The 18,351-nt window shown below is 42.9% G+C and overlaps 1 protein-coding gene across 1 annotated transcript in view; it reads left to right on the forward strand.

Annotated features, from left to right (window-relative positions):
* Positions 1–18,351, forward strand: part of MARCHF10 (membrane associated ring-CH-type finger 10) — an 82,100-nt gene that overhangs the window by 41,260 nt on the left and 22,489 nt on the right. The window contains exons 4-5 of the mRNA XM_059998494.1: positions 3,365–3,508; positions 12,772–14,185. Of these exons, the coding sequence (XP_059854477.1) occupies positions 3,365–3,508; positions 12,772–14,185 (1,558 nt within the window). The remainder of the gene's footprint in view (positions 1–3,364; positions 3,509–12,771; positions 14,186–18,351) is intronic.

Consider the following 18,351-nt stretch of genomic DNA (forward strand, 5'->3'; position numbering starts at 1 on the left):
ACCCCCTCCGTTCTCTGTAAGGCAAAGCGTCTGTCCTCCTACCTGGAGAGGAAGTTACATTTCACCTTTCAGTGTAAATATAACTTGGCCTTCCTGCAGATTAATATATGTAACATGCCACGGTGAGGACCATCTTAGAAAGGCCCCAGAGGTCTGAGGTTTGGTTCACTTTGGATGCGGGCAAGGTGATTAGGACTGGAATTCATGGACATACAAACTAGGCAGCTTAGGTCACCTCATTTGTAACTTCAGTTGCAGATGGAGAAGAAGGAATAATTCCCAGGAGTTTGCTTTCCACTGAACCTAAAGCGTATCACAGGGAAGAAGTCAGTGGTGCAGCCAAGTTAGATTATAATCTTTAGGCCAAAATGTGTTACTCATCTCTGTGAACCCCTGGATCATTGCATAGCAAAGGTGCACGGGTATTTGTTGAACAAATTATAATAAAAAAACAAGTTACTGTTTGCCTCTTGGATTTTATAACAGGATTAAGGAAGAGAGCAAGAATAACACAGGGGCTTCCCTGGTGGCGCAGCGGTTGAGAGTCCGCCTGCTGATGCAGGGGACACGGGTTCGTGCCCCAGTCCGGGAAGATCCCACATGCCGCGGAGCGGCTGGGCCCGTGAGCCATGGCCGCTGAGCCTGTGTATCCGGAGCCTGTGCTCCGCAACGGGAGAGGCCACAACAGTGAGAGGCCCGCGTACCGCAAAAAAAAAAAAAAAAAAAAAAAAAAAGAATAACACAGAAATAAAGGCTGCTGAATAAGTTATTCTCAACCTATAAAGCCTGCATAATAATAAATTTCTGGTCAAATTCAGTTCTCTCAGGGGAGTGACTTCAGATTCCCAATTATTATTATTAGTAGTATCACTATTTGTGGTGGAAGCAGCAGTTACCATTTTTAGCAGCTAATAAGCACCAAACACTGAGTTAGAGCATTTACATACATTATTGCTAATCTTCACAATAACTCTACAAGATAGGAATATTCCCACTTTACAGCTGCAGATACTGAGATTCAAATTGCCCAAAGTCAGAGGATTCTGCTTACAGTACCAGCAGTGTTTTCTTCACTGCCAGACCTGGTCAAACAGCCTCTCGTGTTTCAGCTTTATTACTTTAGTTTGCTGAGAACTCAATTAGAGGAGACAGGATTATGGAAATCATTTTGGAAATCATTTAAGAGATCTGACGCTTTGAAGAAGGTACTTTTTTTGAACAAGAAAACAGACTAACCTTTTATCTTAAGTCATCCTTGGTGTTCAGCACAAGAAAAAACAAATGGTTCTACTTCTGGAATTTCCCCATAGTTTCAGCTGAATACATCTTCTCAAGGCCTGCTAGGCGATTATGATTTGCCCTGCAGTAGAATTTGAGGCAACACACAGGCTGGCTAAGACAGGGTCCTCACCCTTAAGGAGCTTACAGTCTAGTTGGAGAGAAAAGACACACACCTGAGGCAATTTTGGAATATTTAAATGCTAAAGGCCCTAAGGACCCTGAACGTCTGGCCAAAGCAGACTCCTAAAACTGGAAACAGACCTCCAGGGACTTGCTGGCTGGCACATGTTAGCGCAGGCTGAAGAAGAAAGGCCCTCTGGGAGGGCGTTCACTCCCCCGAGGGTGTGCAGGTGTGGAGCAGGGGGAGTAGGGGGCTGCAGGCAGGGTGAAGTTCTGCTGCCTGGGCTGTGAAGGAAACTTGAATATTCTGCTGGGAATCAGAGTAAAATCCTTGTGACAAGGACCTTTGAGCCAGGTCCTGAACACACACTGGACTTGGCCTGTGCCCTGAGCCTGGCCCTTCCCTGATCCTCCCTCTGTTTCCTCCTCAGTAAGTAATAACCCCCGCTGCTTTCTCCCCGGTCAGCCAGGGGCTTAGGCAGGAGGCAGTCGCTGACTTCTGAGCGCTGGACAGGAACGAGGCCTCAGGGGATGGGGAGAAGCCTGTGGACCAGAGGAGCACAGCTCCTGGGGCTAAGTGCCTCCCCGCTTTCCTCCATGGCCGGTCCCTTAGTGTAAAGCCTTGGTCCCTCCTCCTCTCTCCCCACGCTTGGTCAGTGAGATCCTGTGTAACCACCATCCTACACCATCTCATTTCCTGGAGGATTCTCTTCTCTCCTTTCTGGTCATGCCCACAACCTCTCTGGGCTCCACCGACGTGCCCTAAGCTGGAACCCACACCACCGGTAGCTCCCCCTTTTAGTAAGTTCCCTGTGGAACACGATCCTCTCTGTCTTAGAGCACAGAACCCACTGCCTTCCCCTACCAGGGCCTGTCAGGGAAAGTAGGTAGTACCTAATCACTGTTTTAAATGAGGTTTCACGGACTGCCAAGGAGAGCTTTCATTCCTTCCCTGAATCTGGATGAAAACTATTCACCCAACCACAGCTTACACCACGGAACATAAATTCAGTTGTCTTCACGTGCCAAGAAAGGCTGTTCTCTCGCACAGGACTCAGGGACCCTTCCCAGCTTTGCCCCCGTGGCCTGCTGGCTACGGCTATTTCTGAAATTTCTGAACTGTCCAAAAGGGGATGAGCCAAGCAAATTCTCTTGGAAGCATTTAATCGAGATATTCACAATTTAACTGCCTGTGAACTCGAGAACTTGTAGAGCTGCATGGAAAATAACAAAACTCTTTCCCTAAACTCACGGGCACTGACACTTAATACGTGTGAGGAAGAAACTTGAGATTATTCGTACTAATTAGCAACCTAATTCAAAATGTGAATCTTAAAAAAAAATATTGGGAACTCAATCCAAGTTAGCACTCCAGCTACCATCTTCCTGTGAGTGTATCATCCCAGTCCAGTGGTGGGTAGCACACAGGCAAGAGAAAGGGTATCTGGTCCCCAGATGCTTGGAACCTTTCTGGAAAGCCAGATTAGCTGCTAAGAAACAACCTGAGGATATGAATATGCAGGTGTAAAATAGGTTGTGATTCAAACTTGGATGAACACGTGGGGAGCAGGGCTTGTGGTGTGTCCCAAATGTAAAAGGCTCTTGACGGTTTTACCAACAGGCCCATCCCAACATCTAAGAACTGGAAGCTAGAAACTTCTTAGTCAAAGGAAACACCCCCTACAGACTCCACATTGCAGGTGTCAGGGGTGCTCATTAATGGTGATAAAAGCCTTGTGAAGTAGGTACTATTATTCCCATGTCACAGGTGGGAAAACTGAGGCTTCCAGAAGTGATTTGTCCAAGCCCCCATGGCTAGAAGGTCATAGAACCAGATTTCAAATCCAGCTCTTCCCTGACCTCCTGGGTCTATTTCCTTAAAAGCCTTCCCCGCCCTTTGAGCATTCTTTCTACAGAAGATGTTTTCCTGTAAAAATTATTGAAAAGATTTTGCATCTTTCAGCAGCCCAGGCATCGCAGATTTTATCAAGCAAGAGGAGGCCAAACCTAATAGTCAGCCCAGAAATGCAGAGCCCGAGAGCGTCTGGGGACAGAAGCAGAGAGAAACTGCAGCTGCCCGGGAAGGCGCCAGCCCTCAGGGGAGTAGGTAAGGACCTGCAGCTCGTGCACCTCAGTCCTCAGAGAGACTGACTTGTGCTGTAACCTGGTGAATTCCGTGTGGTTTTTAGACACTTCCGTTTTTATGTGAAGAGTGTGTACCTTACAGTGAAACTCTTAAAAGCAAGCTATTGGATCCAATTTCCTTCTCCAGGGAGGCTGCTGGGAAAAGGCAGGGCAGGGAGGAGTTGTAATTTTCTCTGCCATTACTCCATAAGTGAGACTGTGCATGGTTTTGAGTGGGTGCCCGCCGTCAGGCTTCTGGAGAGGGTATTTGGGTGGTGGGTGGTAGGTGTTGGGGGATGGGGTGGGGGTGGGGGGTGGAGAGGCAGTCTGCAGCCCAGGGATGTCTCACCTGGCCACAGTTCCTGCCCACTTCCCAGGAGGGAAGGATAGGGGGGTCTGTGGATGGCAGACGACTCACCTCCCACGGAGATCTTCTCCCCTCTGATCCAAGGCGTCAAGACCTTACCGTGTAAGAAATAACATCGAAGCGAATATAAGCTTTATTTCAAAGCCCTGGTTGGCGGATACCTCCTCTTTCAGTCTTGAGCGTTCATCCCAAGGCCTAAGCCACGCTTGTCCTCTCCTGCGGTGGCAGAAGGAAAGGAGGAACAGGTCCTAAGGACGCCCCTTGGGATTCAAGGAAAGGGATGCTTGGTAGCTCACCTTGCCAAGGACCTGTTCTTCCCCTTGGGGAAGCCACCGAGCATCACACTTCCTTGCCACCCGATAAACACAGGCGCCTTTCTTTAAAAATATGATATATACTGTGGTGGACACACGCAAATATAGAACATGTATCTGGATGGCCTGAAGTCAGGGGCGATTAGAGCCTATGTGAATCTCTAGCAACTAGATGTCCACGGGCTCCCAGTGATCTAATGCCTTCCGTTGGGAAGGGCAGACCTCACTTCTAGTTCCAGCTCTTCTTCCTCCCAGCGATGGAGTCTTGGGTGGTCAAGTAGCCAGTCTGGGTTACAGTTCCCTTGTCTTAAAATAAGGATAATGATATCTACCTCACTGCATTGCTGTAATAACTAAAGGAGCTAATATTCTGACCAGGACTTGACGATAGTGGGCACTCAACTCCTGTAAGTTTCTCTCCTGCCATCTCCCCAACAGTCCTCAGTGAACTGTAGACTGTTATTTGAAAGGTGAGATTCCCTATGCATCAGACGTTCCTGGACCCGGGAGGCTCATCTAATCCGCCACCTGCACCCAGAAGACATCTTCCATGATCCTGAGATTCACTGAGATTTTGTCCCAATTTTCTATTATACCAGGACTCCTCATCTTCCCCCAATTATTCCCTCAGTCATCTCGCTGTAGTCCTTTTTTTTCACATTCTAAGTGGTTTGCATAAGTGGGAGTAGGAGTCACATGTTTGAATTGCACCAGTGAGAGATTCGAAGCAAATGGGACAGAGAGGTAATACATAGACAGCTCTTACGAATAATAAGAAAAACACAAATGCCTAATAGAAAAGTTGGGGAAGAGGCACAGCAGACAATTTCACAGAAGAAGAAATACAGATGGCTGATAAAATTGGAGGGAAAAAAAGTTCAAGCTCACTCAGTAATGAACGTAAACTTACATGAGATAAATTTGGCCTACCATAGCTAGGCTAAGGTTTTTTCAAATAATGTTCAATACTGGTAGTGAAACTAATAACTAACATTTCCTGGGCACTGATGTGTCAGGTGCTTGCCAAGCCCTTGGCATGCATTCCTGATGACACAGTTATGAGAGATGCTTTCATAGTCTACCTGTAGGGTAACTTGGTACAAAGTGGAATTTGGCAACATGTGTCAAAGTCTTTAGAAAGCTTGCAATTCCACTCCTATGAATCTATTCTAAGAAAATAAGACATATAGTCAAGGAGTTATAAGCAAGGACATCTATCCTGGAGTAATTTGTGGCAGCAAAAAAACTTAAAATAATCTATATACCCAACAATAGGAGAAGGGTTATACAAATTATGATATTTTATATAATGTACCCTTGCAGCATAATTATTATTGTGTTCTTCACAATTAACGGCAGGAGATAATGCTCACAATAAAATGTTTAGGGAAAGGAAGCAGGACGTAAAGTTGTATATACCCAGATATCCCAATTTTGTTTTTTAAGACAATACTTCTAGATAAGAGAGCCCTGGGTTGTAAATTCAAATGTCTTCAGGGAACAGACAGGTATGGCAGGAGAAATACATGACAAAGGCTGTGGGGCCTGTGGTGAACCAGACATGCTCCCCCTAAAGGCAGGTAACTCAGTGTTCAAACACTGAGCCAGCAGACAAGTACAGGATGAAAATAGCCCACGGGTCTTGAGTTTGCAACCCACCTCTGAATTCCAGAACAGTAGCAATGGTCTTCTGAGTTTTGGATATTGGGTGATTTTTATTTCCTCTTCATCCTCTTCTGTGTCTTCCAAATTTCCTACAATGGACATCGACTACTTTTTTAACCAGAGGAAAACAAAACTCTATGGCTGTCAGAATGGACGAAACTGTTGGTCAAGCACATGCGGAAGTCTAGACCAAAGACATAGTCTTAGGGCAGAGAGATGCTTTTTCTGGTTTCATCTCACTGCACCCACGACATTCGGTTGCACCTAGTCAGACTCCTGGAAACGGCAGGCACTCCAGTCAGGGCTGGAGTCCATGCAGGGCCTGGAGTCCATGCAGGGCCTCAGAGGCCCAGCACCACCAAACCAGCTCTACAACAAATGATAAAGGAATTTATCTAAGTGGGAAACACAAGAGAAGAAAAGAACCTACAAAAACACACCCAAAACAATTGAGCAAATGGTCATAGGAACATACATATCGATAATTACCTTAAACGTGAATGGATTAAATTCTCCAACCAAAAGACACAGGCTTGCTGAATGGATATAAAAACAAGACCCATATATATGCTGTCTACAAGAGACCCACTTCAGACCTAGGGACACATTCAGACTGAGAGTGAGGGGATGGAAAAAGATATTCCATGAAAATGGAAATCAAAAGAAAGCTGGAGTAGCAATACTCATATCAGATAAAATAGACTTTAAAATAAAGAATGTTACAAGAGACAAGGAAGGACAATACATAATGATCAAGGGAACAATCCAAGAAGAAGATATAACTATTATAAATATATATGCACCCAACATAGGAGCATCTCAATACATAAGGCAAATGCTAACAGCTGTAAAAGGGGAAATCGACAGTAACACGTTAAAATTGGGGACCTTAACACCTCACTTACACCAATGGACAGATCATCCAAACAGAAAGTGAACAAGGAAACACAAGCTTTAAATGACATAATAGACCAGATAGATTTAATTGATATTTATAGGACATTCCATCCAAAAACAGCAGATTACACTTTCTTCTCAAGTGTGCACAGAACATTCTCCAGGATAGATCACATCTTGGGTCACAAATCAAGCCTCAGTAAATTTAAGAAAATTGACATCACATCAAGCATCTTTTCTGGCCAAAATGCTATGAAATTAGAAATCAATTACAGGGAAAAAAATGTAAAAAACACAAACACATGGAGGCTAAACAATACGTTACTAAATAACAAAGAGATCACTGAAGAAATCAAAGAGGAAATCAAAAAATACCTAGAGACAAATGACAATGAAAACACAATGATCCAAAACCTATGGGATGCAGCAAAAGCAGTTCTAAGAGGGAAGTTTATAGCTATACAAGCCTACCTCAAGAAACAAGAAAAATCTCAAATAAACAATCTAACCTTACCCCTAAAGGAACTAGAGAAAGAAGAACAAACAAAACCCAAAGTTAGCAGAAGGAAAGAAATCATAAAGATCAGAGCAGAAATAAATGAAATAGAAACAAAGAAAACAATAGCAAAGATCAATAAAACTAAAAGCTGGTTCTTTGAGAAGATAAACAAAACTGATAAACCAATAGCCAGACTCACCAAGAAAAAGAGGGAGAGGACTCAATTCAATAAAATTAGAAATGAAAAAGGAGAAGTTACAACAGACACTGCAGAAAAACAAAGCATCCTAAGAGACTATTACAAGCAACTCTATGCCAATAAGATGGACAACCTGGAAGAAATGGACAAATTCTTAGAAACGTATAACCTTCCAAGACTGAACCAGGAAGAAATAGAAAATATGAACAGACCAATCACAAGTAATGAAATTGAAACTGTGATTAAAAATCTTCCAACAAACAAAAGTCCAGGACCAGATGGCTTCACAGGTGAATTCTATCAAACATTTAGAGAAGAGCTAACACCGATCCTTCTCAAACTCTTCCAAAGAACTGTGGAGGAAGGAACACTCCCAAACTCATTCTGTGAGGCCACCATCACCTTGATACCAAAACCAGACAAAGATACTACAAAAAAAGAAAATTAGAGACCAATATCACTGATGAATATAGATGCAAAAATCCTCAACAAAATACAAGCAAACAGAATCTAACAGCACATTAAAAGGATCATACACCGTGATCAAGTGGGATTTATCCCAGGGATGCAAGGACTCTTCAATATACGCAAATCAATCAATGTGATACACCATATTAACAAAGTGAAGAATAAAAACCATATGATCGGGCTTCCCTGGTGGCGCAGTGGTTGAAAGTCCGCCTGCCGATGCGGGGACACGGGTTCGTGCCCCGGTCCAGGAGGATCCCACATGCCACAGAGCGGCTGGGCCCGTGGGCCACTGCCGCTGAGCCTGCGCATCCAGAGCCTGTGCTCTGCAACGGGAGAGGCCACAACAGTGAGGGGCCCGCGTGCCGCAAAAAACAAAAAACAAACAAAAAACCAACAAAAAACCACATATGATCGTCTCAATAGATGCAGAAAAACCTTTGACAAAATTCAACACCGATTTATGATAAAAACTCTCCAGAAAGTGGGCATAGAGGGAACCTACCTCAACATCATAAAGGCCATATATGACAAACCCACAGCAAACATCATTCTCAATGGTGAAAAACTGAAAGCATTTCCTCTAAGATCAGGAGCAAGACAAGGATGTTCACTCTCGCCACTATTATTCAACATAGTTTTGGAAGTCCTAGCTATGGCAATCAAAGAAGAAAAAGAAATAAAAGGAATCTAAATTGAAAAAGAAGAAGTAAAACTGCCACTGTTTGCAGATGACATGATACTATACATAGAGAATCCTAAAGATGCCACCAGAAAACTACTAGAGCTAATCAATGAATTTGGTAGAGTAGCAGGATACAAACTTTAATGCACAAAAAGCTCTTGCATTCCTATACACTAACAATGAAAAATCTGAAAGAGAAATTAAGGAAACACTCCCATTTACCTTTGCAACAAAAAGAATAAAATACCTAGGAATAAACCTACCTAGGGAGACAAAAGACCTGTATGCAGACAACTATAAGACACTGTTGAAAGAAATTAAAGATGATACCAACAGATGGAGAGATATACCATGTCCTTGGATTGGAAGACTCAATATTGTGAAAATGACTATACTACCCCAAGCAATCTACAGATTCAATGCAATCCCTATCAAATTACCAGTGGCGTTTTTTACAGAACTAAAACAAAAAATCTTAAAATTTGTATGGAGACACAAAAGACCCCGAATAGCCAAAGCAGTCTTGAGGGAAAAAAAGACAGAGCTGGAGGAATCAGACTCCCTGACTTCAGACTATACTACAAAGCTACAGTAATCAAGACAGTATGGTACTGGCACAAAAACAGAAATATAGGTCAACGGAACAGGATAGAAAGCACAGAGATAAACCCATTCACCTATGATCAACTAATCTATGACAAAGGAGGCAAGGATATACAACACAGAAAAGACAGTCTCTTCAATACGTGCTGGGAAAACTGGACAGCTACATGTAAAAGAATGAAATTAGAATACTCCCTAACACCATACACAAAAATAAACTCAAAATGGATTAGAGACCTAAATGTAAGACCGGACACTATAAAACTCTTAGAGGAAAACATAGGAAGAACACTCTTTGACATAAATCACAGCAAGATCTTTTTTGATCCACCTCCTAGAGGAATGGAAATAAAAACAAAAATAAACAAATAGGACTTAATGAAACTTAAAAGCTTTTGCAAAGCAAAGGAAACTACAAACAAGAAGAAAAGACAACGCTCAGAATGGGAAAAAATATTTGCAAACAAATCAATGGACAAAGGATTAATCTTTAAAGTATATAAACAGCTCATGAAGCTCAGTATTAAAAAAACAAACAACCCAATCCAAAAATGGGCAGAAGACCTAAATAGACATTTCTCCAAAGAGGACATACAGATGGCCAAGAAGCACATGAAAAGCTGCTCAAACATCACTAATTATTAGAGAAATGCAAATCAAAACTACAATGAGGTATCACCTCACACCAGTTAGAATAGGCATCATCAGAAAATCTACAAACAACAAATGCTGGAGAGGGTGTGGAGAAAAGGGAACCCTCTTGCACTGTTGGTGGGAATGTAAATTGATACAGCCATTATGGAGAACAGTATGGAGGTCCCTTAAAAAACTAAAAATAGAATTACCATATGACCCAGCAATCCCACTACTGGGCATATACCCAGAGAAAACCATAATTCAAAAGGACACATGCACCCCAATGTTCATTGCTGCGCTATTTACAATAGCCAGGTCGTGGAAGCAACCTAAATGCCCACCGACAGACGAATGGATAAAGAAGATGTGGTACATATATACAATGGAATATTACTCAGCCATAAAAAGGAACGAAATTGGGTCATTTGTAGAGACATGGATGAATCTAAAGACTGTCATACAGAGTGAAGTAAGTCAGAATGAGAAAAATAAATATTGTATATTAACGCATATATGTGGAACCTAGAAAAATGGTACAGATGAACCGGTTTGCAGGGCAGAGATAGAGACACAGATGTAGAGAACAAACGTATGGAGAGCAAGGGGGGAAAGCAGTGGCGGGTGCGGGTGGGGGTGTGATGAATTGGGAGATTGGGATTGACATGTATACACTGATGTGTATAAAATGGATGACTAATAAGAACCTGCTGTATAAAAAAATAAATTAAATTAAATTAAGAAAAAACAGAAAGTAATTAACCAAAGCCTACACTTCCAAATCCTCCATATCATTTTTTTCTTAAAAAAAAAAAAAAGGGGCTTCCCTGGTGGCACAGTGGTTGAGAGCCTGCCTGCCGATGCAGGGGACATGGGTTTGTGCCCCGGTCCAGGAAGATCCCACATGCTGCAGAGCGGCTAGGCCCATGAGCCATGGCCGTTGAGCCTGCGAGTCCGGAGCCTGTGCTCCGCAACGGGAGAGGCCACAACAGTGAGAGACCCACATACCGCAAAAAAAAAAGAAAAAAAAAAAAAATATATATATAGAAAGACAGAGAGAGAGAGAGAGAGAGAGACAGAAAGAGAGAGAATTCAGATTGTCACATAGAAGCACTTGTTCCTTAAAATGCCATCAGCCCAGCCTGGGTGGGCACACAGCTCCAATCCTTTACATCCATAGCCAGATGCCCAGAGCATCCTAGAATCACTGCTACGTCTCTTACTGGGGTTTATAAAAACTTGGGAGGGGCCTGATAAGAAAGCTTAACTGATTTCTAAAGAGCCAATGAGTAAAGATTCTCACTGCGTCCCTGATTGTCCCATGCAGTTAGCAATAAAAGGAGGCTTATGGAGTATCAGGATGTTGGAGATGCAGACTGCTGCTCCCCTGAGAGGCGCCTCCACTAAAGCAAGTCTGTATTGACTTGGTCTCTGGCTAAGCCAGACACTTGGAGGATTTCCGTTTCACCTGCCTGAGCTGTTACCACACAGGCCTTGCCGAAGCTGTGGAGTCCTGTCCACTCTACAGGGTGAACCGCTTTGGGAACCGAACGATAAGGATGGCAGCGCCTCACCAGATCCTACAGGATAGCAGAGCGGGGAGCAGAAGGGGGTGGCCAATGGCAGGAGGGAACACAGGAGAGTGGAATCAGAGAAGCAGGTCCAGTGTCCTATCCACGTTGAGAGGGTAAAAACCCTCAGCAGTGCAGACACTAGGAATGAAGTGGATTCTTGTTTTTACAAGGAAATTGTTAGTCCAGCCAGTGCAGGGTAGTGGTTACAAACTGTAGCATCAGGCAGATCCGAGTTCAAATGTTCACTCCATCACTTACTGGAAATAGGATCTTGGGCAACTTATGTGACTCCCTAAGCCTTGGTGCTCTCACTTACGATGTGGTGTGATTGTGGCACCTGTTCCACAGGGTTGTGAGCCTAACTGTGCGCATGTGACGCAATTAGCATGGTGCCCTCAGTGCTTATGCGTTATTTTTATAAGGCAAGTTTTGACCAAACCATTTCACCCATAGACATTCCTACCCCTTTGGGCACTTGACCTCTCTCCTCTTTCTACATCTCCTCATACTTTAGATTCAGGAGGCAACGGAGAGGAATTCTATCACAGTCAGAGGTTACAAACTGATTTGGGGCTAGTGACAAAGAGGAGATCATGATTTCATCAGAGGGTTATGATTTTTATTTGCACTGAGTAGTAAATGTAACCATGATCATCAATTTAACTGGGCAGCAGCTTCTAGAGCCTTCCTCCCCATCTGCCAGAGTAGACTGTACCTTTCTTAATGTTTTGTAAAGCTGTAAGTGAAGCAGGAGTGTCCTGAGTGTATGTTGAACAAATTGGGATGAGAAAGCACTGGTGGGCTTTGTAGTAGTCGTTCCTGGAGTGTTGGTTTTCCTTCTCAGTAAATACTGGTATGAAACCATCATTTGAGAGATGTTACCCATCATCAGCCCTGACTGACGTGGGGCTGGACAGTCTTCCCAGAGCTTCTGCAGAAAGGATCTGTATCCTCAGGGTCATTGTGCTGCCCCAGGACCAACCTGAGCTCCACAAGTGTACAAAAGAGAGTTCATAGGGACTTCCCTGGCGGTCCAGTGGTTAAGACTCAGTGCTTCCATTGCAAAGGGCAAGGGTTCGATCCCTGGTCAGGGAACCAAGATCCCGCATGCCACACGGCACAGCCAAAAAAAAAAAAGAAACAAAAACAAAAGAGAGTTCGTACGCGGTAAACTGAAACTAGCTCTCCTGTACTCCTTCGGTACCACCAGTCATCTTAACCGTGCCCGTTTTCCTCTCCAGAGCTTGTTTGTTGCCTTATGGGACCCTCACCCTTGGTGTTAGAGGTCTCTCAGCTGTGAGCACCTACAGTAAAATGATAAGCTTATCTTTTCTCAATACAGATCCAATCGTTCAACAAGAAGGTCCAATGTGGGCAAGTGACACCAAGCTGAAGAGGCCAACTCGAGAGAGAAGAAACTTGGTCCCATCCTCACAGCTAATAACGGTGATGGAGAATACCCCCGAGAAAGCCAAAAAAAAAGGCCTGAGTGCTCTCTCCCAGAAGGAACCACACCCAGCCCTATCCCAGGCCTTCCAAGGAATGAACAGTCCTCAAGAGTTGACCGAGTCCTTGGGGCCACCACGCATAGCTACCACCTTGGAAGGGCCAAGAAGAATGATGTTTCGGTTCAGAGATGAAGATTTTTATTCCGTTTTATCCTCAAACTCTGGAGAAGAAAATGATGACACTGAAGAGGAAACCCATGTAGAGGAAGAACTTTTGCTGGCTGGTATGCACCCGCTCCGTTCTCCTTCCAATCATAAGAGAAGTAGATTTCTTGGGACATTGGCCACTCAGGCCAAAAATAAAAGCTTTGAAGAAAATCCTGCAAATTGCAGAGCGAATTCTGTAAGAAGTGAGTCCAATCATGGCTCATTACGAATTAGCAGTGCAATGCAGCTAGTGACAGGGCAGCCTTCCACCTGGCAAAGGATATTCCAAGACCCTGGGCGGCCTGATGGGGGGTCTGCTAAAGAGAAAGACAGCAGTGACAGTGAAAATGAGAAGACCTTTCATTCATGGGACACCAAATCCAAAAGCAGTCTGGAGGATGACCTTAATGCTGAAAATGTATTTTGTGATGTTACTTCTACGGAAGACAGGCCCGGAACCCATGATTATGAAAGAGATTGGCAGGCCCATTTAAGTGACTCTCATAATCGTCTTGGCTGTTTTCTTGCTGGTAGACCAACAGCTCCAAGATCGTCAATGAATTCATCTTATAACACCCCAGGATCATTCATGCATTCTGCTCTGAGAGATGATACTCCAATAGACCTGTCCACATCATCTACCTTAGCTCCCAGTTCAGACTCGGAGGGAAGCTCCAGGTTTAATGTTCGTCAACCACTGTCCCCCATTAGAAACAGGAATCTATTTGCCAGTGCTGAAAACCACAGTTATTTTCCTGTAAACAGTGTGCATGAATTTGATGTCAGGGGAGCAGAACATATTACTTTAACAAGCCAATCTCAGGAGGCTCCATTACATACAGAAGATCTCTTACTAAATCCTCAAAGCAGCTTGTCCTTGGTGGAGTCTTCCAGCTCTTCTCCATCAGAAACGAATTTACAAGGCCACTTGCATGTGCCCAGGTCCCTGCAAGAAAATATACCTTTTAATTTCTTTGCAGTGTCTGAGTTCCCAAATCAAAATGACAATGGGAGCAGAATGGAGGTCCCTGGCATCACCGATGAAAAGGAAGCCACTAAAATAAAGGCAGACCCTGAGAAACTCAAGAAATTACAACAAAGGTGAGGAATTTTCATAATTATATGAATATACATATATATTTCTAAATTCTATTTCTCTAACACGAAAATAAGCAGTGCTCTCCTTAAAGGGTCATGGGGATTCTAAGTCAAGGGAGGCCCTTCCTTGACATTTTAATGATTTCTTCTTTCAAGAAAATTGTCTAGTTTGTTGCTTTTAAAATATATGTCTCTACAAAGAAACGTTCGGTGTTCCAGCCCAATTTCTTCAGTATTCCCAAAGTGTTTTTTTCCTTGAATACCATAACTTTAAGAAAGGCAAGCAACTATACTCCAATAAAAAATAAATAAAATTTTTAGAAACAAAGAAAATAAAAGGCAAGTTTGCCAAATATAAGGGTTTTGGGGTTTGCTTGTTTGTTTTTGGCCGCACCTTGCAGCTTACAGTTTCTTAGTTCCCCGACCAGGGATCGAACCCATGCCCCCTGCAGTGGAAGCATGGAGTCTTAACCACTGAACCGCCAGGGAAGTCCCAAGGGTTTCTGACTTCTACATAGGGCTTCCCTTTCCCCCTAGCAATTAGGAACCAAGATTTTTTTATGAAATGGTTGTTATCTCCCCAGAGAAGGAGCCATTCAGCACTTGGAAGTTCACCAGCTCTCCCCCATGAGCTCTGCGCAAATCCAACCAACAGTTCTAGAATTTGAACCTTCCAAACTAAAAGGCCGGTCTCCAACAGTTGCCATAGCTACCTCAGCTCTCTGAAGGGCCACGCTGGGGTGACCACTGCTTCCATTTTATGTGCTGCTTCTCATGCACAAGAAAGAAAGAAAGAAGATCTTTTTTGAATTGCTCTTTTCTTTGATCTCTCCTTTCTTGTGAGATGATTTTGGGATATTTCACAACTATGAAATGCAATACTTTTTAAAGCTGTCGTTAAACACCATGTCGGGATTTGACCATTTAATTTATGATAGGTGTTGCCATGCCCTGATATTGGCTTACTGATCTGGAAAGTGATTCTTTGAATGCGAGCCCTCTTTTTTGTGTTAGCATGGCTCACTGGGTCATTAATTATCCCATTGATATTCATCTGTAAGTGGGAAAATTCCATGGCAATGAATCTGAATGCAAAAAGGAGGAAAAGATACGACTTAGAATGCTCACACACTCCTGTCTATCATTCGACTGCAGGAATGAAGTAATTTCCTTGTTAGCAGCACCTTTTTTTTTTTTTTTTTCCATATCAAACAAACTACCAAAAGACAGACCCAGGGTTAAGGGCCAAAAGGTCTCAGCACCTATCCATCCTCACCTACCCAAAAATACTCTTCAAACCCACTTGGCAGGGGTCTGGACCGCCACCATCCCATAGCAATGCCTTCGGGCTAAAAATGACTTCTTTTAAAAATGCACCCACTTCTAGGTGTAGTAATGCATTAAACAGCTACTATTTGTGTACTTCGTTTATCAGACACTCTCTTTTTTCTGTATACAATAAACCTTATGCTTTTCTTATTATTTCAAAATTATTCATTTTAGGAAATATTAAAAATATAAACTTAAAAGAAAAATCACCAATAACCCTATAATCCAGAGAAAAGCACTGTGAAAAACTCTTTCCAGTCTTTTATCTTTGCATATAAATGCAATTTTTAGTAAACATTGGTTCATATTTTATAATATGCCTTATTTTAAGATTTCAAGCCCATTTCTCAATGCCACTTACACTCTTTAAAATGTTCGCTTGAGGGCTTCCCTGGTGGCACAGTGGTTGAGAGTCTGCCTGCTGATGCAGGGGACACGGGTTCGTGCCCCGGTCCGGGAAGATCCCACATGCCACAGAGCGGCTGGGCCCGTGAGCCATGGCCGCTGAGCCTGCGCGTCCAGAGCCTGTGCTCCGCAACGGGAGAGGCCACAACAGTGAGAGGCCCGTGTACTGCAAAATAAAGAAAAGAAAAAAAAAAAGTTCACTTGATTAGTTAGCTTGATACATACAGATAAGCATATAACATACGCACACTCTAGAGAATTAGAAGCAGAACAAAACTTGGGCATCCCTGTGCCCACCTTCCAGCAAACGGAACATCACTGGAGCTTGGGAGCCCCTCACTCACTCTATCTCCTCATCTCCCTCCTTCATCTCCTCCCTCCCAACCCCCTAAACCCTCTGGAAATCATTCTTGCATTGCAATCATCATTCCTTTGCTTTTTAGTTTCTTGTTGGAAGTTTTTTTGCTTCATGGCTTCACCATATGAGCATATGTATTCCTAAACAACACATTGTATATATTTTTGAATTCTGTAGAAATGTTCCTATTATTTTTGAACTCCCTAGAAATGGAATATCTGTTCTCCCGTGACTTGCTTCTTCCCCTACATCGTTAGCCAGGTGCATCCTGGTTGGTATTCTGGGGCTTTAATGCATTTGCTTTCACCACTACAGACAATTTCGCCATTCTCCTGTCGATGGACATTTGGGTCCTTTACTGTTTTCTGTACACAGTGCTACATGAACATTCTTGTAAACGTCTCCTGGTGCACATGGGAACAGTTCTCTAGGATATTTATGCAGGAGCGGACTTGCTGGACTGGTGGGTAGCACAGCTTCCACCATACAAGTAATGCCAATGTACTGTCTTAACAGTGATGTATACTGTTGTCCATCCTTGTCAGCACTTGTACTGATTGGCTTTACAAATTGTCACCAGTCGCACGGGAGTAAAATGATACCGTGGCTTTAATTTACATTTTCATGACTGTTAGTAAGGTTAGGTGTTCTGTTGGCTCTTTTTAAATTTTTTTTGGCCACGTTGTGTGGCATGCGGCATCTTAGTTCCCTGATCAGGGATTGAACCTGTGGCCCCTGCATTGGGAGCAGGAAGTCTTAACCACTGGACCACAAGGGAAGTCCCTGTTGGCTCTTTTAAATGTTAAATGACCATTTCTATTTCTTCTTCTATAAAATGCTTATCTATGTCTTCTGCTCATTTTTCTTTTAGAATATATATATATTTTAAATCCTTTATATAGTCTGGTTATTAATCTGATTCTTTGACACTTGTGTGTTGGAAATATCTTTTCTCAATTTGTAGTTTGTCTCTCCTCTTTCTTGATGTTTTTTAATGAAAATAAATTCTTAATTTTAATGTAGCCAACTGTATCCATCTTCTTTACAGATTGTGATTTGTACCCTGTTGTCTTAAGAAATCCTTTGCTAACCTGGGGTCATTATGACATTCTTCCTATTTTCTTCCAAAATCTCTACAGTTTTCCTGTGCACATTTAGGACTTCATGGGAAATGAATTTTGGACTTCAGTGTGATATTTAATTTGTGGTGTGAGGTATGCATTGTGAATACCAACGTGTCCCAGGATCTTTCCCCTGCAGAGCCACATCTGTCACATAACATAACTATAAATATATAAGTCTGTCTCAGGGCTCTCTGTTCTGTCTGTTCTGTTTTTTTGGTTGTTTTGCCCTAAGGCACACCATCTCAATGACTGAAGATTTATAAGTTTATAAGTGCAAAAGCCTCCCTCCCCACTTTGTTCCTTAAGAGTCCTTGACTATATACATTTAAAAATCAGCTTTTGGGGATGTGCGTCGGAATTGCATTGAATCTATAGATTATTTGGGGGAGAACTGACATCTTGGAGACATCGAGTCTTTCTTTGGTAAACATGGCATATCTCTTCTTTTATTTGTGCCCACCATGAGATAGTATAATTCTGTTCCTTTTCATTGAACGTCCCTTTCTTGGGGAGAAAACTCTTTTAAGACACGGAGCATACACTCCTATATCCACAGGAATGTCCATTTCTTCCTCTCCTTTGATTTTAGTCTCTAGCCAGTTTTGCTTTCCTTGACCAGGCAGTCCCTAGGCCCATGAAGATTCTAAAGAACAAAAGATTAGCCTCAGATTCCTCAGAAGCCTCCCTGCAGAAACATCAACCAGCTATTGACTCACCATTTATGAGACACAAACATGTCTGCTTACATCTTCATTAATTCCATCTTCAACACAGTCCAGCAGCTTATATTCTGGAATGTTGGCACAGTTTATTGGCAAGGGTTGAGTTACTGGTGAGTTCACGTCCAGGTTCACTGGTTCATCAGTCATCCCAACCAACATCTACCGAGTGGTCTCCACATGCCAATACTTGACCAGACTCCAGATGCACTTTGTTGTCTGCACAACAGGTTC

Source organism: Delphinus delphis, chromosome 19 (assembly GCF_949987515.2).
Source record: "Delphinus delphis chromosome 19, mDelDel1.2, whole genome shotgun sequence".
NCBI classification, from domain to species: Eukaryota; Metazoa; Chordata; class Mammalia; order Artiodactyla; family Delphinidae; genus Delphinus; species Delphinus delphis.